Here is a 13,988-nt window from a genome sequence, read left to right on the forward strand (position 1 = left end):
GAAATGAGTGTAGAGAAGTATCAGCGAATTCTAAAATTATTCCTCCTTTGAAGTTTAGTTTATTCTTTTGGTACCAGTCCTGGGGCTTGAACTCAGGGCCTGGTTGCTGCCCTGAGCTTTTGTGCTCCAGGCTAACACTCTACCACTTGATCCCACAGATCTACTACCCCAGGTTTTCAGTCATTAATTTTAAATAAGAGGCCCATAGACTATTCTGCCCAGGCTGGTTTCAAACTGCAATTCTGAGATCTTAGCCTCCTGAGTAGGATTAGAGGCATAAGTCATTGGTGCCCAGCTCCTCCTTTGAGCATTTCCTTTTGTCTAGCTTTCTCTGCCTTCACCATTACACTGTATCATAGATAAAAATATAGTCCAGTTATAATCAAAGGCTTGGGGAAAAAATACAGAACCTAGGTAATATATATAAGAAATTTACTATTTTTGAAAACACTTAACTTTTGCACTTTGTTGTACTTCTGATTTTAGGTTTTTAATAGTTCATGATTATTAGTTTAGTTTTTTTGTTTCAGTTTTTTTTTAAAGAGAAAGATATTGGAATTGGCGCTATGACCTAAGTGGTAGAATGATAGCCTTGAGTTGATGAGCTCAGGGACAGTACCCAGGCTCAGAGTTCAATGAAACCCCATGACTGACCAAAAAAAGAATTTAGAGAGAGATTGTCCAAGGATAATTAAGCATAGCAGATATATTAAGACTTTGGTAAGAACTTGCAAAATTTTTCATTTCATAGGCTTGGTTTTATCAGTATTGTATGATTTTAATTGTGCTTTTGTTTTTAAAATATATAGTAAGTTATGATGTTACATCAGCAAGAGATATGCTGCTGCTAGCATGTTCTCAGGATGAACAGAAAAAATGGGTAACTCATTTAGTAAAGAAGATCCCTAAGAATCCACCATCTGGTTTTGTTCGTGCCTCACCTCGAACACTTTCTACAAGATCCACTGCAAATCAGTCTTTTCGGAAAGTGGTCAAAAATACATCTGGAAAAACTAGGTAAGGATTGAAATGTTAACCCTTTTAACAATGTGCAAAATGACTAGATAATATCTATTAAAGGCACAGATATAGCTGAACATGGTGGTTCTTGCCTATAATTATCAGTAATTGAGAAGCAAAGGCAGAAAGATTAGAAGTTCAAAGATACATTTTAACATTTAGACCTTACTGATTCAACCAATTTGTAGTTTACTCTTTTTTTTTTTTTTTTTGCCAGAATGGGTGCTGTCCCTGAGCTTCTTTTTGCTCAAGCCTAGCATTCTATCACTTGAATCACAGCTTCAGCTTTTTCTGTGGAAAAAGCTCATTTTAGCCTCCTAAAAACTAAGATTACAGGCATGAACCACCAGCACCTCATCTCTTTATTTTTAACTTTAATGGCATGTATTTATATTCTTTTTTTTTTTTTTTGGAGGGGGTCAAATCAAAATTATTTGGTTTTTAATGAGTACATAATTTACAGAATTACCGAGATACTTCCCAGTTAAGTCGTCATCTTCTTCTTTTTTTTTTTTTTTGGCCATCCCTGCGGCTTGTCCCTGGACAAGCCTGGACACTGTCCCTGAGCTTCTTTTGCTCCAAGTTAGAACTCTACCACTTGAACCACTCACCATTTTTTCTGGTTATGTGGTACTAAGGAATTGAACCTAGGGCTTCATGCACGCTGGGCAAGCACTCTACCACTAAGCTACATTCCCAGCCCCGCTTCCTATTTTTGATGGAATTTTCCCCCAAAAATCTTACATTCTATAACAGCTACTGGATGTGATTAAATCCGTTCTTTGGAACAAGCATATCTCATTCATTTCTCACTTTACATATGAATAAACGGAACCCGAAGAAGTTAAGAAACTTTCCCAAGATTTTGGAACATATTTTTTCCCAAGTCTAAAAAGTCTGTGTTTGTTTTCTTTGTCAGAGTCAACTTTTAATTTTCTATCATTTGAATCTAGAAGCTGAGATTTAACACTGGTTTTCTTCTCTGCTAGTGACATCTATGTTTTTGAATTAGGCTTAAAGTCATCTTTAAGTCACTGTTTTTACTTTTTACCATCAGTAACCATGCCTGCTTGCCCTTCCTTCCTTCCTTCCTTCCTTCCTTCCTTCCTTCCTTCCTTCCTTCCTTCCTTCCTTCCTTCCTTCCTTCTTTCCTCCCTCCCTCCCTCCCTGCCTCCCTTCCTTTCTTTCTTTCTTCCTTTCTTCCTTCCTTTTCTATATCCCTGAGCTCTCATACTACTCTGTTATAGCATCAGTCAGATTATTTCTATAGAATGCTATTTTATTCACCTGAATTTAGGGTGTAAACTGGGTCCAAAGTGATTTTTAAAGACAAATGTTTTGAAAAGTATAGAAGCAAAATGTTTCCTACATTTTATGTAATTGTTCATTTTATGTAAAGATAATATATATTTATCTTCCCCCTTTTTTGTGTGTTAGCCATGTGTTCTACCACTAAGCCAAAACCCAGATCTCTCCAATTTTTGTTTCTTACATTTGTAAACAGACTATTTCTTGAATTACAGATTTTTCTCCCCCTTCTTCTTCCAACAGTTAACCTTGTTGACCTACTGCCGTACGGAATCGTGGAATGCTACCTGATAAACCAGGCTTCTTTAACCATGCAGTGCAGACAGGCTATTTCTTTGACCTTTGACACAAATATCACAGGCTTCAGGGTTAAGATTGCTGTTATTTTGTCTTTGCTTTGGCACAAAAGCACACTGAGGTTTCCTTTTTTTTTTTTCCGATTGCGGGTTTGCGTACAGGTAGATTAGATTAATTATTACTATGTAATGCAAGTACAATTGGGGGGAGGCTTAGCTAGATATATTTTTTTAAAAGGTGCTGCCTTTTTGAATGTCTAAGAAAATGCCTGTCAGTCATGATAGAACACAGTTTTCCTCATATGAGTGAGAGGAAAGAACTTTCACTTTCAAGTGGAATGCCATCACTATCAAGAACAGCTCATGGAAGGAGTAAAGAAAATATCTCAAAATGAGACAAGTTTTTTTTTTTTCTTAAATGACTTAAGTTTTTGTGCTCTTGCAAGATTATACAAAACTATTTTCTGAAAGCAGTGATAACACTTGAAATTAAGTGCCCTCACTGTAGAATGAAAAAGCCTTACTGTTGATTGCCTATGGTGGAGTTGATAAGTAAATTAAATATCTTACATATGCTTTACAACATACTGTATATGTTTCCGCAATTTTATAGATAGGGAGATGGGAGAAGACAAAAAAAATACATTTAATCTATGCATTTTGCCAAGCCATATTGAGTTATTTTACTACTAGAGTCATTAGGAACTAACTGTACAAAAGAACCACCTTTAAAAAAGCATTTTGTGGGGTACATCATTTCTGTAATTGTATAATGTATTTCTTTATGGTTTTAAGTGATAAAGACATTAAGTTAACAAACATATAAGAAATGTATGCACTGTTTAAAATGTAAATTATTCTTAGAACACTTTCAGTGGGAGTTGTATTACCCTATTAGTGCCTTAATTTGAGAGAATTATTTTACTGCCACGAGTAAGTAGAAAAATTTCAGAAACAGATTTTTTTTAAAATTATGTGTATCAAGGGTTTTTCATTGATAATTGGTTTAATTTAAAATATTTAGATATTTGTTGGATTTTTCATATATGGAGTACAATCTTGCATCAAACTACCTGCTACAATAATGACTGTAAAACTACAGAAAATATACAATGTTACAGCAATATAAAAAGAGAATTATGGCAATACATCCATGATGTTTTCCAGTTAACATAGGAATTACCAGATAAATACTATTAAACTCTTGTCCAGTAACAAGAGTTGATTTGTATTAGCAGTATGATTTATTGTTGTTTTTTTTTAACCAAATACCTCCTCAGTAATTTATAATGGCTTTGCAGTAATGTGTATCAAATAAGAAGCACTGGAAAACTGATCGTCTCTAGGATGATATGCATGTTTCAAGTGGTATTGAAAGCCGCACTGATGGATATGTGATAATAAACATATCTGTTATTAATATGCTAATGACTCTGTGCTCATTTAATGAGAAATAAAAATAATTTATGAATGGATACTTTTAATAATGACTCACTATGGTGTTTTTCTCATTGCTAGAGTGAATGGAATGTATACCATAATTTATTCCCTCCCTAGTTGTATACAAATGTATATAGCTAAATATGCTAAATTTCATTACTAAGTATATTTTAAAATATAAAGTTTGGTTTAGACTCCATAGGACTCTTACATTTCTGCACATTTTGTGAGCAGATGTTGAGTGATAATTTCCAAGGGTGTTTGTGTAGTGATCAGCTATGGAAGAGAGACAGTCTTCTTGCAGAGTATAGAGGTTGGTTTACTGTTCAGTATAACAGATAATGCCTCCTTCCATGGCTCAAGTTAAGCAGGTTTTCTTTAGCCCATTATGAAATATATGGGGGGCTGGAAATTAGGCCCAGTGGTAGAGTGCTTGCCTAGCATACACAACGACTCAGGTTCAATTCCTCACTACCACATACATAGAAAAAGCTGGAAGTGGTGCTGTGGCTCAAGTGGTAGAGCTTTAGCCTTGAGAAAGCCCAAGGACAGTGGTCAGTCCTCAGTCACTGAGTTCAACCTTAGGACTGGCAAAAAAAAAAAAAAGATAACAGGGCCAGGTACCTATAAAATCCTCATTGCTCAGGAGGTTGAGATCTAGGTTTTTCAATTTAAAGTCAGCCCAGGCAGGAAAATCTGTGAGACTCTTACCTCCAGTTAATCAGGGAAAGACCAGAAGTAGAGCTATAGCTGAAATATCAGAGTACTACCCTTGAGGAAAGAAGAAAGCTTAGATCCCTAAGATTGAGCCCTTGTACCACAAGCCAAAAAAAAGTGGTGGGGGGGAAGAGGAGGAGGAAGGGAAAAAGAAAGATTAAGATGATGTGAATTTAGGAGTTTCCTTGCCTGTGATCCAGGTTGCTATTTGCCTGGCACCCACCTGGTGCCAGTTTGTGTTTAAGAAATCTACCTACGGGACCGGGAGTTTGGCCTAGTGGTAGAGTGCTTGTCTAGCATGCATGAAGACCTGGGTTCGATTCCTTGGTACACATACATAGAAAAAAGCTGAAAGTGGTGCTGTGGCTCAAGTGGTGGAGGGAAAGTCCAAGGACAGTGCTCAGGCCCTGAACTCAAGCCCAGGACTGGCAAAAAAAAAAAAAAAAGATTAAAAGAAATATTCATGGAATATAAAAGACTGCTTGGGGCACCAACTAGATAACCCACCCATTACTGCAGAAGATATTTAAAAGGAACTCCAAGATAATGAAAATAAACACAACCATGAAAATATGGGAAAGTGAATCAGGAAGAATCAAAGCAAAAAAAATTCAGGAATTACTACATACCTTTCAATGATAAAAGTGGATATTTGAAATTTTCCAATCAAAAGACAAAGATTAGCAAATCAGATTACAAAAGCAAGGCCTTATGGCCGGGAAAAAGAAAAAAAGTGTACTCATTACCTGACTTATATAACTGTAACCCCTCTGTACATCACCATTCTTGGGGGGGTGATTGATTTTGATTGATCATGGCTCAGCAACTGGGTGCTCTCTGTGAGCTCCTTTGGTCAAGTTAGTGCTCTACCACTTTGAGCCTCAGCACCATTTTCAGTTTTCTGATGGTTAACTGGAGATAAGAGTCTCACAAGGCCTTTCCTGCCCAGGCTGGCTTCAAACCATAATCCTTAGGTCTCAGCTTCCTGAGTAGCTAGGATTACAGGTGCCAGCCACTGGCACCTGGCCACACACACACACAGGCCAGTCCTGAGGCTAGAGCTGGACACACACACACACACACACACACACACACACACACACACACACACGCCAGTCCTGACACCTGGCCACACACACATAGGCCAGGCCTGAGGCTAGAGCTGGACACACACACACACACACACACACACACACACACACACACACACACACACACACACACACACACACACGCCAGTCCTGACACCTGGCCACACACATACAGGCCAGTCCTGAGGCTAGAGCTGGGGACACACACACACACACACACACACACACACACACACACACACACGCCAGTCCTGAGGCTTGAGCTTAGGGCCTGAGTGCTGTCCCTTGAGCTTTTGCTCAAGGCTAGTGCTTTAACACTTGAGACACAGCACCACTTCCGGCCTATTCTGTTTATATGGTACCCTAAGCAAGTACCCTACCATTAAGCCACATTCCCAGGCCCCACAATAAAAATTTTTAAAGACAAGATTAGTGCCAGTGGCTCACACCTATATTCCTAGCTACTCAGGAGACTGAGAACTGAGGATCGATATTCGAAGCCAACCTGGGCAGACAGATGAGACCCTTTATCTCCAATTAACCAGCAGAAAGCCAGAAATAGAGGTATGGCTCAAGTGGTAGAATACCAGCCATGGAATGGAAAAGCCAGGTAAGAGCTTGAGACCCTGAGTTCAAGCCCCAGTAGCAGCACACACACACAATAGACAAATATAAGATACAGAAATAAGTCCACACAGCTATAACCACTTTATACATAATCATATAATGAATATAGATTCTTTTGCTAGTACTGTTATTTGAAGTCTGCCTCTCGTACTTCCTCATCTAACACTACCATTTGAGCCATGCCTCGAATCTTGTCTTTTTTTTTCTCCCCTCTTGGTTGTTTTTGGAGATTGAGCTTTGTGAATTTTCTGCTTCGGCTGGCTTTGTTACCCAGTGGATCTCAGCTTCTTAAATAGCGAGGATTACATGTCTGAACCATCACCATCTGGCAAACCATCCACATATTGACAAAGGCACCAAAATAGATTTGGCAAAGATAATTTCTTCAACAAAATGTGTTGCAAGAACAAGATGTGTTACAAAAACTGGAAGTTCACTCATGGAAGATTGAAAAGAGACTTCAATCTCTCACCCTCTATAAAAATTAATTCAAACTAGGCACAGTGGCTCAAGCCTGTAAATCCTAGCTACTCAGGAGGCTGAGATCTGAGGATTGAGATTCAATACCATGAGACTTATCTCCAGTTAACCAGTAGAAAATGGAGTGGTGCTGTGGTTCAAGGGATAGTGTGGTAGCCTTGAGCTGAAGAGCTCAGGGACTATGCCCAGACCCAGAGTTCAAGTCCCACAACCAACAAAAAAATAAAAAATAAAAATAGACCCTACGTCTTAATGTAAGGACCTGCAAACCAGGGAAACCTTTGAAAACATAAGTAATGCCTTTCTAGGTAGGATTCTTAAGTGCTCAGGCAAAAAGAACAAGACTGACAAATGAGATTGATTCCAGTTGAAAAGCTTCTGGTTCATTCTCTTCCTAGAGATGACCCACTTTCAGTCAACTGAAAGCATATTCTTTTCCTAATAAACTTTCTTATCACCTTCACATTTTTTGCCTTGCCTGCATTTTTCTTTCCCTTCCTCCCTCCCATCCGTCCCTTCCTTCCCTCCATTCTCTTCCTCTCTCTTCCTCTTTTCTCCGCCCTCCCTCCTTTCTACTTTTCCTTCTTTTCCCCACTTCTCTTCTTCCATCCCTCTCTCTCTCCCTCTCTGTCTCCTTTCTCTTGTCCTGGGCTTGGGAGCTATCTCTTAGCTGTTTCTGCTCAAGTTTAGTGCTCTACCACTTAAGCTGCAGCACCACTTTTGGCCTTTTCTGAGTTTATTGGAGAAGTGAGTCTCACAGACTGTCCTGCCCAAGCTGGCTTTTAACTCATAATCCTCAGACCTGAGCCTTTAAAGCAGGATTACAGGTGTGAACCACTGGCATCCAGCTTCTTGCCAACATTTTTCTTATCCAATATAAGGACCCTGGGTGATAGTTGTGCTGACTTTCTGGTAACATTTTGGTGGCATGTCTAAAATGAAACGTGTCTCTGACTCAGATTCACAACATGGTAGCTCATCATTTTACCACCTATGTAAGGTTGAGGTTAAGTAAATTATGCCATCTTCATAATTCAGATTTTTTCCTCTTAACTTGGCATCTCCTACTTTTCTGTTTCTACTCTGGATATCTTCTCAGTGACTCAGATCCAACACACTGGTTTCTCTAGAAAATTTGATCCTCCTGTAGAACTTTTGTAGTCAGGGCCATGGATGGATGGCTCTTACAATTACTTATTTGTCAAACTGAGTCAGCACCGGGGACTCATGCCTATAATCCTAGCTGCTCAGGAGAGTGAGATCTGAGGAGCATGGTTGGAAACTAGCCAGAGCAGGAAAATCTGTTGTACTCTGATAGCCAATACACCACAAAATAAAAGGCACTGGCATATAGCTGTGGTTCAAGTGGTAGAGAAATACCCTCAAGCAAAAATATAGTGCCCAGATCCCTGAATTCAAGCTCCAGGATGGGTGTGATGCGGGGGGAGAGGAACCTACATGTCTCCACCTGCTTAGTAACAACTATCACTGAATGCCCCCAAATGATGCACCCTGTTTGATAGGGCTCCCCAGTGATCTAGGTTTCCCCATGAGCAGAGAAAAAGGCAAGAGGCTTCTGACCTAGGCATACACTCCATGCCAGATGCACTCCCATGTGTGGTTGTGACAGGGAACTTGAGGCAAGAATGATGGAAGGTGAGATACTGGTCAAGATGGATTGTACTTCTTTGTACAATCACCTAATGGTAATAAAAACAAAAGAAAACAACAATCTACAATGAGCTGTAAGCTGAGGTTCATACCTATCATCTCAGCTACTCAGTGGGCTAAAATCCAGAGGATTTCAGTTTGAAGCCAGCCCAGGAAGAAAATGCTAAAGATGGTATCTTATTAACCAACAATACAAAATACCAAGCTGGGAGTGTGGCTTAAATTGGTAAAATGCTGGCCAAAAGCAATAAAATGCTGGCCAAAAGCAAGCAAGTCAAGTGAGAGTACAAGATGGAGTTAATGTTCTGATATCAGCACACAAAAAATTCTGGCAGAGGGGCGGGGAATTTGGCCTAGAGGTAGTGTGCTTGCTTTGCATGCATGAAAACCAAGGTTCCATTCCTCAGTACCACATACACAGAAAAAGCCAGAAGTACAACTGTGGCTCAAGTGATAGAGCTCTAGCCTTGAGAAAGCCGAAGGACAGCGCTCAGGCCCTAAGTTCAAGCCTCAGGATTGGCAAAAAAAAAAAAAAAAAAAAAAAAATTCATGCAGAGATCAGGAGCGTGGCCTAGTGGTAAAGTGCTTGCCTAGCATGCAGGAAGCCCTGGGTTTTATTCATGGGTACCACATACACAGAAAAAGCTGGAAGTGGTGCTGTGGCTTCAAGTGGTAGAGTGCTAGCCTTGAGCAAAAGAAGCTCAAGGGACAGCGCCCAGGCCCTGAGTTCAAGCCCCAGGACTAGCAAAAAAAAAAAAATCAAGAAGAGGAGGAGGAGTTAGTAGGAGAAATAGAGGTTTTATGCCACAATGAAATCTCTTTATACAATTAATATATGCTAATGAAAGAAATGAAGGCAAATTAAGTGCACTGTGCTAAGTGGTGAAGAGGACAACCTGCTGAAAAGGCTACTTTTGTAATATTTTAGGAGAAGTGAGGCATATGTATATTGGCACTGAGGACCAAGCAGCTGTATGATTCTATAATGGTGAAAAGTCACAAAATATACTGTATATGTTAATGTGAGGTATGTGCAATGATGATAATAGTGCATCAGTGTTGTTTCACCGATCACAACAAATGTACCACACTGATAGTAGATGTTGGTGGTTCAGGAAAGAAGGGAAAGTGTAGATGGGAACTCTTTTACCTAACAGCTTTTTATGTGAACTTAAGACTGCTTTTAATTTTTAAAAATAATGGAGAAATACTTGCTTATATCCATACACAAATATATACACATACACCATATGTATGGACTAAAAAATAGGATGAGAAACAACATTTCAAAGTGGTGAGTTGAACAAAACTGTAGCCTGCATGGTTGTAGCCTGTAGGCAGAGGTGGCAAAGTTCCAGATCTGTGGACTAACAGGCTAAATGTTTGACTTGAAAAAAAATAAAGAACATTATGTTCTGTATAATCATATTCCATACTACCCACCCTGCCTTATCTACTTCCACAACCCTATGCAGAGTCCCTATCTAGGTTCTTGTTATTCTCCACCTACATTATTATATACTTTAATATTTTTCTAACTTTCCTGATAGGCATTTAGTTCCTAGAATGCAGGGCCCATGAGTATGTAATTAATTACTGTTGAAATAACAGATGTGATGGCATTGAGATTTTTGTCTTTTCTATTTTTTTTCCTAGCCCTCCTGTTCACTACTTATTCTTGAATACTTGTTTCTTTCTCCTCTCAATTCCTATTACCATACCTTAATCCTTTCATGCTGCCATGCATTTAATAGTTGCTCCTTGCTGCATCTGTGCCACAGCAACAGTATAGATAGATAAAGTAGATGGTTGCCACAGTCCAGATATGAAGCAAATAATACAGTGACCTTATAATTATAGTAGTGGGGGTAGACATGTTGAAGAAAGCTACTAAAGGCAGTACATTTGTGCATTCACTCAGAGTGCATTTCAGTGGATATATGCATTTGCATGGTTCAATCTTTAGGCCTTCTGTTCAGGCTTTATCACCTACATCCCTCAAATGTCCTATTTGTGGTACCATTAAAAAAAGATACACAGCTGTGGCTTGCTAATCAAACTACGCCCCACAAAACTCCCTTCAAGTTTTTGTGGCATAACCTATTGATTGCATATGATAGGTTGATAGTCACTAGATAGAATCTATTTAATCTTAAGAATAATGTATTTGCTATCATCTTCAGTTTGCACACTGGGTCATACAATTAAATCATACGTACCAGCTGGGATTGAAAAACAGGTCAGTCTACAATCACTAATTTTATGTGCTTAATCCCAGTACTCAAAACTTTTTTGGGTGGGGGCTCGAACTCAGGGCCTGGGCGCTGTCCCTGAGCTGTTTTGAGCTCAGCTCTACTTCAGGCTTTTGGCTGGTTAACTGAAGCTATGAAAGTCATAGACTTTACTGTCTGGACTGGCTTTGAACCACGATCCTCAGTCAGCTTCCTGAGTAGCTAGGATGACAGGCGTGGACCACCGAAGCCCGGCTGGATCACTATTTTTGAAAGCTGAAATCAGCTTAGAAGTCCAACAGCACAACACCAGGTTCTCATTGCGTCCAAGGCTGGGCAGAGCCGAGCTCCGACCACGTGGCGAGGGCGGTGGCCTACACTGCGCAAGCGCACACTGACAGCAGTGGCTCCGGCCGCGCACGCGCCCTTCCGCCCCGCCTACCACTCTCCACCTGTCAGGCCCCATGCAAGCCCCGCCCCTCCAGGCCCCGCCCCTCTCCGGTCTCTCGCCACTTTCCAGGCTCCGCCTCTTCCGCCCCCCCCTCACGCTGCGCCTCCTCCCGGCTGTGGCCGGGCAGGCGAACCCTGAGCTGCTGCGTCATCGCCAGTGGCCGGTTTGAATGAGACTCGTCGCATCCGTGCAGCCACCGCCGCCTCCGTCGCCGCGCGTTCGCCTCCTCCGCTGCCGCAAACTCCTTTTGGTCCCTTCCCCGCCCTTTCCAGGACAAACCTCCAGCACCGCCGACTCCCCTCGAGCCCCGCCATGCCTCTGTACTCCGGTGAGCTCCGTCCCCGCCTCGGGCCGCGCTTTCCCGGCCGACGCTAGGCCTCCGCGTAGGCCCTACCTGCAGCAGCACGCGCCGGCTCGGGCCCGGATACGGAGCCCAGTGGCGGCGGGCGGAGCCTCCCTGGCCTCTCCGCTCCCTCCGTGGTGGGAATCCCGACACCCCGGCTCCCCCGCGGCGCCGCCCGGTGGGTGGGAACCTGAGTGGGGATGGGGCAGCATCTTGGAGTCGTGACTCTGCAGAACAGTTTGGGTCGTTCTCCTGGTGTGCTGGGGAAGGTGAGGGTGTGTCCCGGGTCCCGGGAGTCCGGGGCTGTAGGTGCCTGGCGATGGTCTCGTCGGTGACGGCTGTGGCACGAGTGGAAACGGAGGACCGGGGTGGAGGGAGCCGGGACGGAGATTGCCCTCTGCTCTGCAGCTTCCTCCCCTCATAGCATCTGACTCTTTTGCCCCTTTCCTACCCCGAGTTTCACTTGTATCCCGAGACAGATTGCAAAGCATTCTTTTGTTGTTGTTTTGCTTTCGTCTTTATTTCCTTATACATTGTGTTAAGCTTCTGTATGTTGGAAGCGTAGAATTAGTTATGAGAGGTAGATGATTGGAAGTAGCCACTGGTCACATTTATTTTTGATTGGCTTTTGAACGCGATCATTTGCCGGATGGCTGGTCCAAGGTAATGGCAGCGATCAGTTTTGCTTTTTTATTTTTATTTTTATTTTTACTTAGTGTGTTTCACGGTCCCCCCTTCCCCCCAGTCTTATTCAATATGGCACCTAAAATGTGTACAGTGGCCCCTGTTGACTATGGATGTGACATCGATTCATTGACCACCCCTGTATGCCATTGCTGTGTTGAAGGTTCATCCATTTCACAGAAATATATGAATCAAAAAGGTAATATTTAATCTTAGAAGATCTTCATGATCTAGAATCAGGAATCTAGTGTTTTAATGATTGCCTGCCCCTCCCCCCTTTTAAAAGAAGCTGTAGCAATTAATAGTTGAATGGTTCTTGAAATATTCTATATACAATATGGAACCAAGGGAACGTTAAATAACAGCAATAAAGAAGTTGTAAACTAGTAAAGACATTGGTGGAGTCACATACAAACAGCCAAACCAACCTTTTTATTGCCACCATTCACCAAAAGTTTTAGCTTAAAATTGAAGAGCTCTGTCTGAAATATTCCATCACATCGTTTCCTCATTCTCCAAACTAAGGATATTCGAGTGGATTTTAAGGTCTCCTTCCTTTGACATTTCTATATTAACAATCTGAACTGTGTCAGTCAATGGAGAAGGCCTTACATGAAAGTGCAGAGAAAGACTGGTGGTGTAGTACAACTGGTAGGAGCAAGGCCCTGAGTTCAAACCCCAGCCCACTATTAAAATGAAAATGAAGAAGACAGTTTAAGTACTATTTCATAAATTTTAGTAGAAAATTACCAAGATCTTAAGTAGTTAAGGAAAAAAATGCAGTAAAGATAATTGAACAAGCCAGAGGTTGTGGCTCACTCCTGTAATTCTAGCGACTTAGGAGGCTGAGATCTGAGGATTAAGGTTCAGAGTCACCCCATGAAACCCAGGAGCCTTCATGACACTCTTCACTCCAATTAACAAACAAAAAAAGCCTGATATGAAACTGTGGCTCAATTAATAGACCCTTGAACACAAAAGCTCAGGGACAGCAGCAAGGTCCAGAATTCAAGCCCCAGGACTAACAGAAAAAAATAATATTGAATATATACTGTGTGACTGACACAGATATAAACTCCTAAGCACCATCTGACTCCGAGATATATATATAAATCATTTAGAAATACAGTCCAGGCTCATGCCTGTAATCCTTTATTTTTACTTCAGAAGTTTTTCTTTATGCTCCTGTATTTTTTTTATATTAATCACATTGCTAGTTATAACCCACCTTCCCTATGGCTTTGTCTTGAGACTTCCTAGTGCTTGATACTGTGCTTGTATTAAATGAATACTAAACACATGTATTAAACAGATGCCAGAATTGTGATTTGAAGTGAGGGTTTTCAAATTCTTACCTCAAAATTTGGAAATAAGTATTAGTTTTTCTTTCTTTTTTTTTTTTTTTTGGTGCTGGTACAGGGGCTTGAACTCAGGGCCTGGTCACTGTCCCTTAGCTTTCCCTAACTCCCAAAGTTGAGCAAAACAATACATATCCTTGGGTTTCATATTACTTTATGATTTCAGGACTTAGCTATTTTATGGGACTGAGATTTTTTTTTTTAATTTATTTTTTCTCTTTTTTGACTGCGTTTGAGTATGTTGTCTGGGCTGGCTTGAATTCCTAGGTTC

At 41.0% G+C, this 13,988-nt stretch overlaps 2 protein-coding genes across 3 annotated transcripts in view; both read left to right on the forward strand.

Annotated features, from left to right (window-relative positions):
• Rock1 (Rho associated coiled-coil containing protein kinase 1) overlaps window positions 1-4,052 on the forward strand; it is a 101,540-nt gene extending 97,488 nt beyond the window's left edge. Inside the window, exons 32-33 of one of the 2 annotated variants that reach the window (XM_090353357.1) lie at window positions 810-1,017; window positions 2,572-4,052. In XM_090353357.1, the coding sequence (XP_090209483.1) occupies window positions 810-1,017; window positions 2,572-2,575 (212 nt within the window). In that variant the 3' untranslated portion in view covers window positions 2,576-4,052. Of the gene's footprint in view, window positions 1-809; window positions 1,022-2,571 lie in introns of those variants that run through there. The other variant, XM_090353360.1, reaches the window with a different exon arrangement.
• A 7,389-nt stretch (window positions 4,053-11,441) lies between these two features.
• Window positions 11,442-13,988, forward strand: part of Usp14 (ubiquitin specific peptidase 14) — a 28,825-nt gene continuing 26,278 nt past the window's right edge. Inside the window, exon 1 of the mRNA XM_090353363.1 lies at window positions 11,442-11,660. Coding sequence (XP_090209489.1) covers window positions 11,645-11,660 — 16 coding nt within the window. The 5' untranslated portion in view covers window positions 11,442-11,644. The remainder of the gene's footprint in view (window positions 11,661-13,988) is intronic.

This window comes from Megascapheus bottae, chromosome 19 (assembly GCF_031878675.1).
Source record: "Megascapheus bottae isolate mThoBot1 chromosome 19, mThoBot2.hap1, whole genome shotgun sequence".
Taxonomy (NCBI): Eukaryota; Metazoa; Chordata; class Mammalia; order Rodentia; family Geomyidae; genus Megascapheus; species Megascapheus bottae.